Raw genomic sequence first — 19,143 nt, forward strand, 5'->3', positions numbered from 1 at the left:
TGTACATTTTGCATTTTCCCCCTAGTGTGGAGTCTTTGCTTGCCTCACAGCAGCTTCTGTAGGTCTCTAGGTTAATACAGCCAGTGGCACTGAGGTCTGAAAAGCAATATTTTAGCACCATTTCACAATTCCGACACTTTGTTCCCCTGTCTGAGGATGATGTAAACCTAAGCAGATCCCTATAGGAAGTGGCTATAAGGCCCAGTGACCTTAGTAAAGGCATAGGGAGCTGAGCTGACATAAGTGTTGGTGGTGAAGGACAATGACCTTTCAGCGAGCATCTGGACAAAACGCTTGTATGGTGGCTCTGAAGGCTCAGAAGGTTCTGTATGTTCCTTCTTGACCCTCTTGCCACCACTCTTGCTGGGTGTCCCATCTGTGCCATGCTTCTCGGCATCCTCCTCCTTCTCCCGTGCTTTTTCTGCCATCTTGGCCTCCCATAACGCTAACCCATGCTTCGCCTCGTTCAGGTTCTTGTGCTGGTAGAAGACTAGTGAGATTCGAGTAGGGTGGGTGCGATCAGGCTTTTTGAGTGGCGTGGTTGCATGCAACTCGCGCTTTGCACACTCGATGAGAATTGAGCCATGGCTGGGTGCGACTGCTACACCACCAATCTCTGGATCCAGAAAGTTGTGCTCATTGTCTGACCACACATCATCCTCCTCTTGAGGTACAGGCATTGCAATTCCTGGCTCTTGCTTGACCATAGAGGGTGGGATGTTTCCATTAGGCAAACTCATACCTGGATGTTGGCTGGGGTTCATGACTTCCCTGCCTACAGAAGGAAGCACCTGAGTGAAACCATTTGCCCCAGGGAGGCTCATCTCTGGCTTTTGCATACTTAGGGGGTCCATATTTTGGGGGAACAAATGGTTATTTTGGGCCAGGTAGGGATTAGGGTATCTACCAAACTGACTACATTTATTTGCAGCTGCATAGTCCAGGCTTGGGTGAGTTAAAGGAGGTCTGGAGATAGCATCCAGAAACTGGGCACTGGGTCCCCCATTTGAGCTGTATCCTGGATAGTGTCCCATCATGCTTGGTCTCATGTTACAGTTGCCATATCCATTGACGGGTAGGCCTGGCTCGCCATAGCGTGGAGGGTAATTCATGCCATAGTGCTGCTGAGGGTTGAATTGTTGATCAGGGTACAGAGATGGTCTTTGTTGTCTGTACATGTCCAGATGCTTTGGATTGGAATAGTAAGGGTGGTAATTGTCCATGGCAATACCCCCATTACACTGGTAACCCGAATAGAGGGTGTTGGGAGTTAGTACCCCAGGGTAAGGGCTTGGTGAATTTGACCCATTTATGTAGGAATTGGGGACTGGTAAAGGAGAATGATAAGGGCTGGCTGAGCTGGGAGACTGAGGAAGCATATTTGGGGGTTTAGAAGGGCTAGGGAAGGATCCTGGGTACCTTGGGTAGTTAGCAGAGGATGTTGGACTGGAGAAAGGCAGAGGAGTGCTGGGCTGTGACTGCTGGTTCAGCTGTTGAGGCTGGATTTGGGCAGCTAGAGGGTTCTGACCAGGCACAAGGGATGCACCCATGTGATTCAGATGTGCACCTGTAGTAAACACAAAGGTTTTTATAAAACTATTTATCTCTCTATCATGCAGAACACAAATTTGCAATGTAGAGACATGCTAAAATTTACTGTGCATGATCTCAAACTATAAATACATCTATCTGTGCAACAATAAAAATAAGTAGACACTTTATTGTACCTGCTGCAGGTGTGTTCTGGCCCACATTGTCACAAGAGCTTTGTTTGTGTTGCTTTGCTTGTTGGGTGCTGTCTGCCTTGGAGTTGGGTGTGCTGGGGTGAGCGGATTTGTTAGCTCCACCTTTCTTGCCTTCTAGTTTCCTCTGACGGCAGGACTTGGCTGGCTCTGCTAGCATACGGACCTGCCGCCGGAACGTGCTTAGCACCTGGATGGCTCCAGTCTTTGTTTTTTCCAGCTGGGCCTCAGCACTACCAAACTCATCAGTGGATGAAGGCTTGTACAATGGTAGCACATGCAGTTGCTCATCGTCAGGGATCTTTCCGATCTCACGATTGTCCTCTCGTGTTAGTGTACAGACCTAATATGGCAAGAAAGAGAGCACTGAGACTGTACTTTAAGGATATGAAGTTCAGTGAGATTCATTCTCTAAAAACGATACAATGTTCAGTTTAATCCAAAATAATCAGAAGACAGCTGTGAAACTAGCTACTCCTCCTGAACTGAACACACTAATCACAGTATTCGGTTTAACTCATTATTAGCACATGCCCAACCATTCATTTGTTGCATTCCTCATTTAGAATAAAATGTACAATTAAACATTATTATTGTGGCATATATGCGTTAGATATTTCTCAGAATCCACTCAACTTACCACAGTACTACCTCCCGCCATGTTGTGGAGATCTCTGTGGGCATGGGCACAGAAGTCTAGACATGCTGTGACTCCGGAAAATGGACGGCCTTCTTTGAGGCCCAGGCGGCAGTCTGGAGCTCTGTGTTCATGGTCCACCTGGGAAAAATAAAATAAATAAATAAACAAAGATGATGACCTTCTTTTCTTTTCTTAGGAATCATTTTCCTAAGGCTTTGTTTGATAAATTATTTACCAGCACTGCCATTTTAGTACCATTCTATGATGTCCAAAACTAATATATTTTATAATCCCCAAATCACAGAGCCAGGCGGTCAATAGATGACAACCCTGATGTGAGTTACACTTGAGGATGATTCTCAACTAGCATAGTACCAGTGCTGGTGCCAGCATCTAATCTGAATCCGCTGTAATTATTTCAATCAGAAAAAAATGGACTGTGGCTATTGGTTCTGTTCCAACACAATAAATCTACTGGCATGGAACCTTAAGTCCAGTAGCACCAGGGCTTGAGGGGCACTTCACCAACCCTGTTGTTTACATTACAACATTACATTTGATGCAATAATGATTAGCTATTGGTGGAAAGTGGTAAGAGATTCCTCAAACACTGAGTTGTGGCCCACGGCACTATAGTGCCATGTTGATATTAATAGTTGGTCAGTTGAGATGTGTACCTGGTTGTTATAAGCCTCAGGTGCCATTTTCTTATACACTGGAGCTATCAAAGTAGCAAGGGCCTGAAAATTCTTCTCCAGCATCTCTTCCTGTGAAAGAATGAAAAAATGACTCCTGTTAATCCCACAAATACATAAAGTATTAGCCTGTGATTATCTGGAGCTGATTGGCTGGAAATATTTGTCATACCTCTTTGGGATCATCACCAAGCAGTTTGAATTTCCTTGGGATTTTACTCCTGGCAAACTTGCAGCCATTGTAATACATACTCCAGGAGCAACCAAAGGAGAAGGAAGCCCCGCAGGCATCAGGGTCTCGACCCTGACATGCACATGTCCTCCTGATGAAGATGATGTAGAGTACAATAACATGCTTCAGCATTAGAGAGCAGTGATAATTAAAACAGGGACGCAGTCTGAGTAAATGAATAGATTAATATAATAAATAATCTGTAGATTACTGCATTATATAATAAATGATAAGTTGGTGCCCCTATTAGATATAAATACTACAGAGGAAATCATCTGTTACAATGACCGAACCTGTAGATGAGCTATGAGTTCTATAAAGTACTTGGCATTGATCATTAGATAAGAACACTCAGGTGGAAAAAAAAGAAAAATTATTTTACATTAATCTAATGCAGTAATCACCAATGCTCCTCCTGGAGAGCTACATTCCTGCAGAGCTTCCAGATTCACCTGATTCAAAAGGTGTCTTCAGAAGTCCTCGATCGAGTGGATAAGGTTCACTAAACTAGATCTCCAGGAGGAGGATCAGAGTGACTACTAGTCAAATGTTTTAAGGTAAAAGTTTTAAACTGTCCTTACTCTTCATTGAGTGCACATCTACGATTAGTCAGGGCACCATGCTTCGTCAGTGTCTCACTAAGTTCCATGTAGAGACGGTCAGCCAGGCTCGTTGGTATTCCCTCCCATATCATGATTACTACCACAATGCACGATGTTTCGCAAGTGTGACCGGCCCGCTCTCGTACCACCACCAGGAGCTTCTCATCCACATTGGCTCGACGTATTACCTTCATGCCATGAATATATATGAAATAGCTTAATTAAGTGTTCTAGTTCTATAGGAATGATGTAGTGGTAATCCAGCTTGCACACAAGGAACCAATAAACAACTTACCCATTTAGCAATGGGGCAACCCTGTGTGCTCTTGCCCTCCTTGCCTGTATACACCACTTTCTCAATCCTAATAGCACTGCCAGTCAGGCCAGACCTTTAAAAATGTTTAAAGTAAAAAAAAAAATCCAAAATTTTTTGTTTGTTTGTTTTTGTACATTTTCAAATATACAAACAGCTAGATAACATTCCATGTTGGTGAGGAAATTGAAGAGGATGTCTCACCTCTTCTCCATCATTTCTCGGATGCCCTTGATATTTGGAGCTGCTCCCACATGAGTGTAATATGGGCCTTCGTCCTTTTCACTGATTTGCTCTGAGATGGACAGAATAAAAGATGTAATAGAATGAGTATTGATAGTTGATTGTTTTTAATTTTCAGTCAGATGGTCAAGTGGCATTACTGTATTGATAGGTTTATAGTAATGACGTATATAAAATTAGGTAAACACAACATGTAGATAGAAGTCTGTATATTTGTGTACTGCATTAAACAAACTAAAAAGAAATGAAACCTTACCAACACAATGACATGGTGCAATCTCATATTGAGCCTTAAGCGGTGTATCCAGCAGGTTTTTGATGGGCGTATCCAGCAATTTCATGGGTGAATCCAGAAAACACTGCAGCCCTGGCTCTTTTTTGGGAGTAGAAGCAGGAGGTTTACACGGGTCCTCACTACGTCCTTCAATATTGGTAGAAATCACTGCCACGCCTCCAGCCATCTCCACCTTCACTTTATTGGGGGACTTGATGGCTAGAGACCTCCTCTCAAACACAGGGGAAGGCTGGAACTGTTGTAACTGCTGCTCCATGGTGGCCAGGATGCTCTTATGCTGGCTATGCGTGCAGGTTGAAGATGTCTGTTCCTGTTTTACTGTTGCTAGCATGCTTCCAGTCAGGTCTCGATCCTGATGCTGGATTTGATGGGGTGGCATTAGGATTGGGGCCTCAAATCTTGGGTCATTCTCACGTTTAACAAGCTGCAGGTCAGGTCTGATCTTGTCGGGGCTCTGGGGACAGAATGGCCTTTCCTTCTTTTGTAGGAGATGCATTCGCAGGGCTGCATGCCTCTGGAAGTCCCCTTGTGAACCCGGGCTTGAAAGGGGTCCTCTCTGGAATTGGAAACAGGAGTCCCGTGATTCAGCTTTGGGAAACATCTGGGCTGGCATCTGTCTACCGTGGGTACCATCTGGTAGCTGAAGTTGCATTTGTTCATATTGTGAGTGCTGAAAGTCCACATTTCTGGGCAGCATGTGTTTGACAAGCTGCAGGGAATGTTGGGCACTTAGAGATGGAGTGTACTGTCTCTGTGGCTGCTTTTGCATCTCTGCTCCACCTCCAAAGCAAAACACAGACGTCATGTCATTAGGTGAAGGCTGCGAGTTGGGCCGAGGCTGATCAGGAAAAGGGAGGGTCAGTTGCGTAGATGGATTGGATCCATTCTGCACTTTACTTGTCGTTTTAGGTTGCCTGTATGTTGGAGATGATATTTCTGCCTGTGTGTAGGCTTCCATTGTGTGTCTGTTTGGGAATTGGGAATTCACCTGACCCTGAGAGGGGTTCTGTAACTGTGATGCCATTTTGGGACCCTGTGCATCATGATGCATGATGGTGCTGGCTTGTTGCTTGTGGGCTTCATATTGCTGGTGAGGCTGTGAAAGTCCCCGCTGCACAAAGTCAGGAGGTAGTACATGCCCTAGGTTTTGATCATTTTTGCATAATTGCTCTTGTTGCACTGGGGCAAAAAACTGCTCATTTGCATGCTGTTGGGGCTGGACATTGTTGAGCTGTATGTTAGGCTGGGTGTGAATATCAGAGGGTGCTTTAGGTGTTCGAGGATGGCACTCTGGGGCAGCATTAGGCTGTGCAGGAAGCTTATAGCCATTTTGCATGTGACTCTCCTGCTGTTGGGGGAAGCCTGGCTGTATCTGAAAGCTATGTGAGGTGTCAGGATTAACAAGATCACCCTGGCTCTGTCTGGCTGTGTTCTCATTTGGAGGGAAACCCTTCCAAATGTGTGCCTGGTTGGCATGGTGCTGTGAAGTTGGACTTGGAGTAGAGTTCAACTTGATCCAACCCATCTGAGTGTCAGAAGCCACATTACCTCCCTGGTCTGGGAGAGGAGGTTTGTGTTCCAGCTCATTACATTGATTTTTTAGAGCTGCCTGAATTTCCACAGGAGGAGCAGAGACTCTATTGCCCTGGGGGCTGCTATCAGCTCGGCAGGAAACCTCTGACTGGTGCTGTTGCATCCCATATTGTAAGTGCTGTTGGCCTGTAAGAGTGCTGGGCTTCTGATTAGTGACTGAGTTCTTGAATGAACCAAATGTGCCAGCAACTTCAGCCTGTGCTGGCATCGGATAAGACTCCTGACTGAAATCCTGCCTCGACTTGGCGAACATGCTTAAACCGACTGGGCTGCTGGCAAAACACTCCCTGCCATTTTGAGCTTGTGAACCGTCACCGATGCTCACTGTTGAGGCAATTCCTGGCCCTTTTCCCAAATCACTTTGCGGTTGATTTTCCAAAGCTGGGAGGTCAGCAAGAGGGTAAGACTGATGCTTCTGCTCTGCTCCAAAATTTCCAGAGTACCCATTCACCATAAACTCTGGGTCAAAGCCATTGCTGCCATGCACTTCTGATGGTGTCCTGGCAAGTCGCTCAGATGCAGGCATCTGAGCCAAAGTAGGGAAACCTGAGGTAACTGAAGGTGAAGAGATGGCCTGGTCATGTAGATTGCTGGTGCCTTGTGTTGTGGACACATGGTTTGGGTAATACTGAGACTGAGTTTTCTCTAAGAGGTCACAAGCAGGACCTTCCACTGTAGGTGGAGTTACTGTAGCACCATTGGGCATTGGCATCTGCTTGTTCCTCGATAATGAGAAAATGTCCCCATTAGGATAATTACAGTTTCCTGTGTCTGGTACAGGCTTACTCAGCTCAGGGATTGTGTCTAAACATCCTTCTGTATCTATCTTATTATTTTCCCATGGACCAGTTGTCTCAGAATTAACGCAGAGCTTTTTGGGCTGGTGAAGGGCTACTGATGACTGTTCGTTTAGTGCGTGCTTCACCTCACCATTTATCTTATACAGGCCCTGATCATACATGGTGACTGGGCTGGAACAGTCGTCTCGGTGTCGTTTCATTCCCTTGAAATTGCTCCAACTGACATCCCCGTTAAGTTGCTGAGGGCTGGTGTCAGGTGACTGGTTCCCATTCTGCAGCTTTGCAGGTACCTGGTTGGTGGCACTAAGCTGTGCGTGTATCAGACTTTCTTCCGTCTCATGCCTGACTTGTTCTGTTTCCATCTGGCCTGCTCTGAGTCCATTCACAAGGCTGCCGTCTCTGCTTCCTGCAACAATAAAATACAATAATAAACATATTAAACAATATACAAACATACACAGTTTCATCACACCCCTGTAGTGTGTTTATCAGTGAAGGGTGTGTGTGTGTGTGTGTTTTGACTAATTGTGTAACCAGCACAGATTTAGACTTGCCAGTACAGTAGAAACAGTTTCACTTGCTCGTACACTGATAACACGACACACTGCTCTCGGATAACCTCGCGTCCCTATCGCTTGATGTATGTGAACAAGCTACTTCTATGCCTGCAGACATGTGCTTATTGCCTTCATGTTGTTTACCTCAGTCTCTCTCTCTCTCTTCCCCCTGAGACAAGCCAATTCAAAGAGCCTTGTAAAAGCTTTTAAGGGGTCTCCAAAGGAAAAAGAAAAAGCTCAGACCACATTCTTGGTGTACTCAGCATTTTCAGAAACACCCAAAATAACCACCTGATCAGGAAGTCATGTTACAACAGATGCTGTGGTTTTTTTTAAGAATATAAAAGGTCATGTGATTTGGGTTGGTGCACTTTGATACTCCCAGAATGTTACGCTACTTAATATCTATCTGTCTATCTATCTATCTATCTGTCTATCTATCTATCTATCTGTCTATCTATCTATCAGTCTGTCTGTCTGTCTGTTAAAAAATACAGGAGTATTTGTTGTCTATTGTTATAATTTGGGGAAAAGAAGGGAGGAAAATAGGGATGTGGAATAATGATTATAATTCAATGACAATTATATATATATATATATATATATATATATATATATATATATATATATATATATATATACACACACAACACTACACCTATACTGTACTATATTTATTTTTCTCAACAGTATACTGCAAATAAAAATCTAGTTACTTTGGTTCAGTCATTAGAGAAAATAGAAATAATAAATTAATCTTAATTTAATGAAATGAAAATGAAATGGCTAACGGTTAGCACAATTTCAGTGAGTTCCAGTCAGTTAGCTTCGCTAGTTAATATTTGTGGTCATGTGACTTTGTGTAGTAGCAGTAAGCTTGATATATTAATACTACAATCGTTACTTATACCTTAATATATTATTTTATATATTTGTATTTCTCAATAAAAATATTTTTATTGTTCAGAAAACTTCAAATTGATGACAAAAATGATACTGATATTTATTTATTTATTTGTTTGTTTGTTTATTCATTCATTCGTTTGTAGTTTTTATTGTTACTGCTCTGTAATAACATTTTCAATAATGCATGTTATTATTAGGACACAGACGTGGTATGGTTTATTCGGGAAATACTCAAATTAATCTTATGTAAGCATTTAAAAACTTATTAGAATTCATTCCTACACTCACGATTCATGCTGAGTTTTTACGGAACGAGCTCACGAGCGTAAGTGTAATAAAATTTTATTAAATGTTAAATCTGGAACAAAGACATGAGTGTGTGAGCAAAGGCCCAGCAGGTGTGTGTGTGTATGGTGTGTGTGTGTGTGTGTTAATTAGAGTGCTCCGAGGCTTGGCTCGGTGATGCGTCGTCGTTATACCATCTCTCTTCTCCCTGTCATGTCATTTGCATGCCCAGGAATATTTGTCTACACTGTCTATCCCACTTCTACACATTATATAAGATAATAAACACATCTCTCTAGCTTTATGTCGATTATAGCAAACTAGCATGAATTGTAGCTAGTCTAATGTTAGCTACCTTGCTAATAAATGTAGATACAATAAAATGGTTTACATAATCTTGGCTAAATACACAATTTCAGAAAGCTAATGCTATAGACATAACATTGATTGTAGCTAAGCTAAATATGTAGCTTGCTAGCATTAGTGTAGCGCTGTATTGCAATTAAAGATTAAAATTGTATGCTAGGCAGTATGTTGTACCACCAGGACCGTAGTACAATACTATATTGTGTGTCAGTGTGTGTTACAGGTAATGTAGGCTATTTAGCAAGGAGTAGCAAGGAGAGCTAGCTAGCTTGCTACAACAAAACTGGTGATTGTATGGCTATCTATATTCATGTGAAGGAATTTTTTTATTGTGTGAATCGATATTCATGAGCTGTATCCCAAAATAGTTGTTGTTAGGTGTTACTACAAAGTACTGTATCACTCTATTGTGCTTTTCAGGTTGAATTACGAACAAAAATAACGCTAATCAAAAACAGGAGGATAGGCCATGCTAGCAACACACATGTTTATAAAGCTAGTTTATAAAGCTATTGCTGATTAGCTTTACTTCATGATGATATTAAAACATGACACATGCCAGGGTTTAAACATAAACAGTACTGCAGATGGTAATAAATGTGAGCTGGAGTGATGTGTTTCTGTTGGCAGTGAAACACTCGAGCTGTGGGTCACATCTGGAAGGCGTTAGCACTGATTAGCATACACACACACACACACACACACACACACACACACACACACACACAAGGACCTGACAGCTAGATGAACAGACTCATAACTTCACAGAGGAAATATTTCTTTATGAAGTGTAGGATGAATACTCTGTGGGTGCTGCATGAGCTACATACATGTCCTGATTTTGGCAAGTAACTGGGTCAACATGGGCGGAGCTTAAGCTACATAGAATTAAATATAACAGTACATAGGTGCTGGAAAAAAAGGCTAAACATAAGCATATGTGTGGACTTCATGAATAATATTAATGCCATTTTGCAGTACATCCACAGTACTGTACAGGGTGAGGAGCATTGTACAGGACCTAATAATACTCTGTAGATGCAGCATTAGGACTGTACAGGGCCTGCTGATATATACATAAATATATTATACATACAGTATTAATTCTCTGTAGCTGCAGTATAATCACAATATTAATACACTACAATAATGGTATTGGTTATATATCTATGTGTGCAGTGTTGTGTGCAGTATTGTTTGTAGTGTTGTGTGCGGTGTTGTTTGCAGTATTGTGTGCAGTATTGTGTGCAGTGTTGTGTGCGGTATTGTGTGCGGTATTGTATGCGGTTTTGTGTGCAGTGTTGTGTGCAGTGTTGTGTGCAGTGCAGCTTTGTGTGCAGTGTTGTGTGCAGTATTGTGTGCAGTGTTGTGTGCAGTATTGTGTGCAGTGTTGTGTGCAGTATTGTGTGCAGTGTTGTGTGCAGTGCAGTATTGTGTGCAGTATTGTGTGTAGTGTTGTGTGCAGTGCAGCTTTGTGTGCAGTGTTGTGTGCAGTATTGTGTGCAGTGTTGTGTGCAGTATTGTGTGCAGTATTGTGTGCAGTGCAGTATTGTGTGCAATATTGTGTGCAGTGCAGCTTTGTGTGCAGTGTTGTGTGCAGTATTGTGTGCAGTGTTGTGTGCAGTATTGTGTGCAGTGTTGTGTGCAGTGCAGTATTGTGTGCAGTATTGTGTGCAGTGTTGTGTGCAGTGTTGTGTGCAGTATTGTGTGTAGTGTTGTGTGCAGTGTTGTGTGCAGTGTTGTGTGCGGAATTGTGTGCAGTATTGTGTGGTATTGTGTGCAGTTTTGTGTGCAGTGTTGTGTGCAGTGTTGTGTGCAGTGTCGTGTGCAGTATTGTGTGCAGTGTTGTGTGCAGTATTGTGTGCAGTATTATGTGTAGTGTTGTGTGCAGGGTTGTGTGCAGTATTATGTGTAGTGTTGTGTGCAGGGTTGTGTGCAGTATTGTGTGGTATTGTGTGCAGTGTTGTGTGCAGTAATGTGTGCAATGTTTTATGCAGTATTGTGTGCAGTGTTGTGTGCAGTGTTGTGTGCAGAGTTGTGTGCAGTGTTGCGTGCGGTATTGTGTGCAGTGTTGTGTGCAGTGTTGTGTGCGGTATTGTGTGCAGTATTGTGTGCAGTACATTCACTGTACTCTAGTTGATGGAGTATTGTGTAGTGTCTATACAACAGTAACGTTCTAAATGCACAATAATAATAATACTCTGTGAATGTGGGATTAGTATTGTCTAGGGCCTGTACATCTGTATTATATCTACAGTTGCACTGCTAACAGAATCACTCCGAACAGAATTTTGCTAGTTTTTTTGTGATTGTTGCTTGATTTTGCTGTGAACTTCTTTCAAAGTTTGCGATACAATTTCTTTTTTGCCTTTTTTTTTGCGGAAAACTACTTGAATTGCCCAAAATTGTTTTGTTGGTAAACAAGAGCCTTCAGCTATACTCATGTTTGACGCACGTGAATCGAAGAGAGCTTTGGCTGATGACCTCACGCGACGCGTCTCAGCCCGAATCTGCGGAAAATCTGCGCTAACTTTGTAAAAATTGCAACCTCCTGCGAATGTTGCGGACATTCCTTGATCTCACGTTCATTTCTGCGATTGCAAAATCCTGGAGTGACCGTACGGGACCGAATAATGCTATTTCTTATATATCGATAGTTACAGCAGTATTCAAAGTCATAGAGGAAATAGTGCAGGCACCTTTTTGAAAGACTTATATATGGATATATGACATGAATCTGTAGGAGAATTATGCACACGGTATTGACTCTCTATAGTATAGAAGTATGGATTTAGTATTAATATCAATACTGTAGAAATCAGTGCAATATGAGAAAATACTATACACTAATACTTTACAGGTGCAGTGCTGATATTCCATATTGTCCATAAGTCCATAATGTTAACGGTAATGTATCTATAGGTGCAGTATTTATACTTTATACTCTATACTCTATATAAACAAGAATTTGAAACCAGGTACTATCATACAGGACAAGCAGATATCAAGGTGTTGATGACATCATCCTGTGGTACTGCAGTACAGTAGGCATGGTATTAACACTGAGGTGTAGTACATGCACAATATTGTATTGTAGCATAACAGACATAATAGTGCAATATACGCAGAGTAATAATACTGTACAGTATTCAGTATGTACACAGTAATAATACTCTACAGGTGCAGTATGTACACAGTAATAATACTCTACAGTATTCAGTATGTACACAGTAATAATACTCTACAGGTGCAGTATGTACACAGTAATAATACTGTACAGTATTCAGTATGTACACAGTAATAATACTATACAGGTGCAGTATGTACACAGTAATAATACTCTACAGGTGCAGTATGTACACAGTAATAATACTCTACAGTATTCAGTATGTACACAGTAATAATACTCTACAGGTGCAGTATGTACACAGTAATAATACTGTACAGTATTCAGTATGTACACAGTAATAATACTGTACAGTATTCAGTATGTACACAGTAATAATACTGTACAGTATTCAGTATGTACACAGTAATAATACTCTACAGGTGCAGTATGTACACAGTAATAATACTGTACAGTATTCAGTATGTACACAGTAATAATACTCTACAGGTGCAGTATGTACACAGTAATAATACTCTACAGTATTCAGTATGTACACAGTAATAATACTCTACAGGTGCAGTATGTACACAGTAATAATACTCTACAGTATTCAGTATGTACACAGTAATAATACTCTACAGGTGCAGTATGTACACAGTAATAATACTCTACAGTATTCAGTATGTACACAACTGTAATGCTCTGTAGGTTCTACATTAATAACATGTTTTGCATATTGTTAGTAAGTACTCTACTGTATAGCCGTATTGCACTATAGGTGTAGTATCATTGTGCTATGCTGCATGATATTATTACACAGAGCTATACAATATTACTGTACAATGTCTACACAATATAGTAATGCTCTATAGCTGCAGTATGCATACACTATAATAGTGTATAGTATTATTACAGTATCATAGTGTGTTGTGTCACGTTTAACTTAATATTCGTCACCTATAAAGAATATGCACGACAGTCTATAAGACTGCCCCATCCCTGAACCAAGCACACTCCATGAGCATTGTTTTCTCATGCCTTTGTGTGTGTGTGTGTGTGTGTGTGTGTGTGTGTATACACTCCTTTGTTGGTAATGTGTGTGTGCTAACACAAATAGAAGCCATGTTTTTAGTGTCTTAGTTCCCTGGACTTCCGATATTTCTCTATTATGACTTCAGCCTGTGTGTTTATTTATGTTATATATATCTGTAATATCATATTCAGGCCAGTGTGTTTGATCTACAGTCCCCTCAAAACTACTGGAACAGCAAGGCCAATTCTTTTGTTTTTGCTATACACATTTGGGTTTGAGATCAAAAGATGAATATTTGAAGGCAGATCAGAATTTCAGCTTTCATTTCCTGATATTTACATCTAGATGTGTTAAATAGTGGAGAACCTTTTGTTTGAACCCACCCATTTTTCAAGTAATCAGAAATACTGGAACATGTGACTGACAGGTGTTTCTTTTTACCCAGGTGTGTCCTGTCAGATTGAATGTTTAAACAATAAATAGCACTGAACATCTACTCTTGGTTTTAGGCTCCAGTTTCACCTGTGCAGACTGTGTTTGTTGTTAAAAAGGATAAACCAACATGAAGAGCAGAGAGCTGTCTATGGGAGAAAAGCGAGCCATTTTCAAGCTGAGAAAAGAGGAAAAATCTATCAGAGGCATTGCACAAACACTGGGTAAAGCCAATACAACAATCTGGAATGTCCTGAAAAAGAAAGAAACCGCTGGTGTACTGAGGAACAGACACAGAACGGGTCGACCAAGGAAAACAACAACAGTTGATGACAGAAACATTGTGAGAGCTGTGAAGAGAAACCCAAACACAACAGTCAGTGACATCACCGACAACCTCCACAGGGCAGGGTGAAGGTCTCACAATCCACCGTTAGAAGAAGACTTCGAGAGCAGAAATATAGAGGTCATACCACGAGATGTGAACCGCTCATCAGCAGTAAGAATCAGAAAACCAGACTGGAATTCACAAAGAAATACAGAGATGATCCACAAAAGTTCTGGAACCAAGATGAACCTCTACCAAAGTGTTGGAAAGGCCAAAGTGTGGAGAAAGAAAGGATCTGCTCATGATCCAGAACATACACACTCATCTGTGGAACATGGTGGAGGTAGTGTCATGGTTTGGGCTTGCATGGCTGCTTCTGGAACATTCTCACTAATCTTTATTGATGATGAACTCATGATGGCAGCAGAATGAATTCAGAAGTTTACAAGAACATTTTATCTGCAGATTTACAGAGAAATGCATCCAGATTAATCAGGAGGAACTTCATCATGCAGCAAGACAACGATCCTAAACACACTTCCACCTCAACACAGGACTTCATCAGGGGGAAAGTGTAAGGTTTTAGACTGGACAAGTCAATCACCAGACCTTCACCCAACTGATCAGCATTTCACCTCCTGAAGAGGAGACTGAAGGGAGAAACCCCCCGAAACAAACAACTACTGAAAGAAGCTGCAGTAAAAACCTGGAGAAACTTCACAGAAGAAGAAACCAGCTGTTTGGTGTTAGTAAGTCACAGGATTGATGCAGTTACTGCGAGTAAGGGAAACACAACCAAATATTAAGTGTTATTTACTTTCATTTACTCTAAGACTGATCTGCCAGCAAAGGTGCCATGTTCTAAATTGTTTAAACACGTCTAGATGTAAATATCAGGAAATGAAAGCTGACATTCTGATCTATCGTCTCATATTCAACTTTTGATATCAAACCCAAATGTCTTCAGTCTACAGCACAAACAAAAGAACTGGCCTTGCTGTTCCAATACCTTCAGGAAGGCTTGTATATAAAGACTAAAAAGTGCAGGATGGGGCCTGAGGCATCAGTCACTTTATTTATGAATACCTAACGGGCACAAACACTTGCTTCAGCACTCGTGATCAAAAGCCCTGTGTCTGTGTGACGAGTGCATATGAAGGGATCCACTTCAGAGTACAGAGTGCGCACTTCATCAAGGGTACAAAGCGGCTGCAGAGACACTAACACACACCAGATTGAGTTGTGGGAAATTGGTTCCAGCTGTTCCAAGCTCATGGTTTCTGTAAAGACGTAAAACGGAGAACCTTCTCAGCCATTCAGCACTCTGTAGTGTTATTTCCTGTATATGAATCTGTATGAGTATTTATGAATACTTCCAAATGGAAAATTCCACTTCCTCACTCTGAAGAAGGGCTTGTGCTTGACATGGTACTGTCGCTCCACAGGCAGATCTCTCTCACACAGACAGATCTCTCACACAGACCGATCTCTCACACACAGACAGATCTCTCACACAGACAGATCTCTCACACACAGACAGATCTCTCAGACACAGACCGATCTCTCACACACAGACAGATCTCTCACACAGACAGATCTCTCACACAGACAGATCTCTCACACACAGACAGATCTCTCACACAGACAGATCTCACACACAGACAGATCTTTCACATAGACAGATCTCTCACACACAGACAGATCTCTCACACAGACAGATCTCACACACAGACAGATCTTTCACATAGACAGATCTCTCACACTCTCACACACAGACAGATCTCTCACACAGACAGATCTCTCACACACAGACAGATCTTTCACATAGACAGATCTCTCACACTCTCACACACAGACAGATCTTTCACATAGACAGATCTCTCACACTCTCACACACAGACAGATCTCTCACACAGACAGATCTCTCACACACAGACAGATCTTTCACATAGACAGATCTCTCACACTCTCACACACAGACAGATCTCTCACACACAGACAGATCTCTCACACAGACAGATCTCTAACACACAGACAGATCTCTCACACTTTCACACACAGACAGATCTCTAACACACAGACAGATCTCTCACACTCTCACACACAGACAGATCTCTAACACACAGACAGATGTCTCACACAGACACGTGTTGCTAAAGCACTGAGTCTTCTCCGAATCAAATCCTAAACCCAGAAACGATGACTCGCTGTTATGTGCACTGCATTATGGGTAATACACACACTTAGATACACCAATTAACCTCCATCAGAAATGTCGCCCTGACCTGATCATCCCTGTGTAACACAATCAAATAATGATATCACAGTCATGTGACCCTCACTGGCGGTAACTCTCACTATCACCTGCTGCTGTTCATGATGACATCATCAGCGCTCTGTAAACACCACGCTGTGCTGCACGTGTGCTTTAACTGCAATAGGCTGAGCTCGGTGTATTCTACAGTGCTCTAATGTGTGCATGTGTGTGTGTGTGTGTGTGTGTGTGTGTGTGTGTGTGTGGTGTGTGTGAGAGAGAGAGAGAGAGAGAGAGAGAGAGAGATGTACAAACTCAGAATATCAGTCTATCATCATAATGATCATCACCACAGCACTAACACTCTGCTCCGCTCCGGGGTTTAGTGGCAGCTGAGCGGTGCACACACACACACGCGCGCACACACACACACACACACACCACCCAGACAAATATCTCTCAGAGTGGATAACAAAGCAGCTGACACACACACGCACACACACAGCTTGTAATGACAGACAATAGGAACTGTGTTCTGTAGCTTTAATCTGAAGCCAGACACACAGAGATCTTTATTTTTCCCTGTTAGGATTCTTACTAATATAACTACAGTTTTATCTTTAGTTTTAATACAACTACACACACACACACACACACACACACACACACCATGTGTTAAACACAGATCTGTGTTGGTATTTATAAATCTTTTTGTGTGTGTGTGTGTGTGTGTTTGTGTGTGTGTGTGTAAAACAGTTTCTGAGCCCGAGGGAAGGGCCGGACACACACTCCAGTTGTGTGTGTGTGAATCAGTGTTAAAAGCAACACACATGCACCACAGCAGCTGAAACGTGGTTATTAAAGCTACAGGCCGCACGCAAGTGTGTGTGTGTGTGTGTGTGTGTGTGTGTGTGTGTGTGTGTGTGCACGCGTGTCATCCATAAATTTGCTTGTGAGCTGCTGTTTGGTTCCTGAATGATCTCAAGTGTTCATTTCCTCCATGCAGCAGCTGAGCGTGTGTGTGTGTGTGTGTGTGTGTGTGTGTGTGTGGTGATAACACACCTTGGCCTGCAGCTATGAGCAACAGAACAGAACAACATGAGGCCTATGTTATGATATAGTTAATAGTAAGTCAGGAGTTAGCTAGTTAACAGGAGTGACAGAATCCTCCACCACCACGTGATCCAGTCATGTGATTAAAGTCATGTGAACACTGTTTCTAGGGAAATACAGACGCTAAGCCTGAATAGGCTAGGTTAATGAGTTATCTGGTTTTTATACACACACTGGAAAGACATAGTAACCATAGAAACGACACAGAACCATCCAGAATGTCAACATTTACCTCAGATGTCAAATTAGTAATAAAATGTTCAAAATTACTCAAATTAAACTTTAATTACAGTTAAATTGCTCGTTTTTCAGTATGGCTTCTGCTATTTTGGAAAACAACATTGTGTCACAACTCATGAACTCAGAGCTGTGGGGAAACCTGTGTTCTGATTGGCTTAGAGCAGTATAGTGTGTTCTCATTGGCCGAGAGCAGTACAGTGTGTTCTGATTGGATGAGAACAGCACCATGTGTTCTGATTGGCCGAGAGCAGCACGGTGTGTTCTGATTGGCTGAGAGCAGCACGGTGTGTTCTGATTGGCTGAAAGCAACACAGTGTGTTCTGATTGGCTAAGAACAGCAGGGTGTGTTCTGATTGGCCGACAGCAGCACAGTCTCTCTGTTTATCTCTATTTCTGTCTCTACTGATTCCATGATGAATATAAATCCAGTTCACTCCTCCTGTCTCTCTCTCTTTCCTCTCTTTCTCTCTCTGTCTTAATGATTGGAGCAGATGGCCATTCATGAATAAAGTGGTTACCATAGCAACAGTGGTGCCTGAAAGTAATGCACTTGCTAAGTCTAGGTTACTTGATATAGTGACTACACCAAGAGAGGAAGGAGGAAGTGGGGGGATAGGATAGATAGGAAATGGATTGTTTTTGTGTGGGGGTCGTTGCCATGATAGATGATATGCTGTGCTATGGGTGTGTACTCACAGACCACCGCTTCATTAGAGTCTGTGTGTGATATAGACTGTGTACACACACATACACAAACACACGAGCTGACTCACCAACAGTCGAACACACTGGCTGTGTCCTAAACCAGTAACAACACTAAATATAAGGTACAAATAGAAAGCAGCTTACACAGCGTAATATTTAGCCTAAGCTGCTAGCTAACTCGCTAAACGTTCAGCCATCACACCGAAGTTCACCTGTGGCTCCGTCTCAAACCACACTCTCAAACCATACTCTAACAGGGTAGTATTGTGGTTTGGAACACACTCAGTTATATCATAATTTATAAACACAGTCATGGACTGCGTCACAAACCACACACTACTGTAATACATAGTATAGCAAGTTAATAGTGCACTACATATGTTGGTACAGTGCTACAACACTGTATTTAGCAAGTGGTGTTAACTAACATCACAACAAAGTTCCCCTGTGGCTCCGTCCTAAACCACACACATGATCATAGGTTCTGTCTCAAATTGTTGTACGTTCATCATCCATGTTAAACTCCACTACATAGTGTGCGTAATTAATGCACCACATGTACATATACGGTATATCTATTCTGTAAAGCTAGTTTTCCTGGTTACCATGGCAACTGGACACTGGCAACGGTCTACAGTACACAGCATGACGCTGTAGTCA

General features: G+C 42.1%; 2 protein-coding genes across 2 annotated transcripts in view; both read right to left on the reverse strand.

Annotated features, from left to right (window-relative positions):
- On the reverse strand, window positions 1-6,429 carry tet2 (tet methylcytosine dioxygenase 2). The gene is made up of 9 exons (XM_053622196.1): window positions 4,724-6,429; window positions 4,429-4,519; window positions 4,207-4,300; window positions 3,891-4,099; window positions 3,250-3,400; window positions 3,060-3,149; window positions 2,383-2,520; window positions 1,728-2,085; window positions 1-1,567 (listed from the first exon to the last, which is right to left on the reverse strand). The coding sequence occupies exons 1-9, from the start codon at window positions 6,285-6,287 to the stop codon at window positions 180-182; spliced, it is 4,083 nt and encodes a 1,360-aa protein (XP_053478171.1). The 5' UTR covers window positions 6,288-6,429; the 3' UTR covers window positions 1-179.
- The window catches only part of LOC128605758 (methylcytosine dioxygenase TET2-like), a 22,368-nt gene continuing 9,531 nt past the window's right edge, over window positions 6,307-19,143 (reverse strand). The window contains exons 2-3 of the mRNA XM_053621472.1: window positions 6,407-7,561; window positions 6,307-6,314 (exon numbers count right to left, since the gene is read on the reverse strand). Of these exons, the coding sequence (XP_053477447.1) occupies window positions 6,307-6,314; window positions 6,407-7,517 (1,119 nt within the window). The 5' untranslated portion in view covers window positions 7,518-7,561. The remainder of the gene's footprint in view (window positions 6,315-6,406; window positions 7,562-19,143) is intronic.

This window comes from Ictalurus furcatus, chromosome 3 (assembly GCF_023375685.1).
Source record: "Ictalurus furcatus strain D&B chromosome 3, Billie_1.0, whole genome shotgun sequence".
NCBI classification, from domain to species: domain Eukaryota; kingdom Metazoa; phylum Chordata; class Actinopteri; order Siluriformes; family Ictaluridae; genus Ictalurus; species Ictalurus furcatus.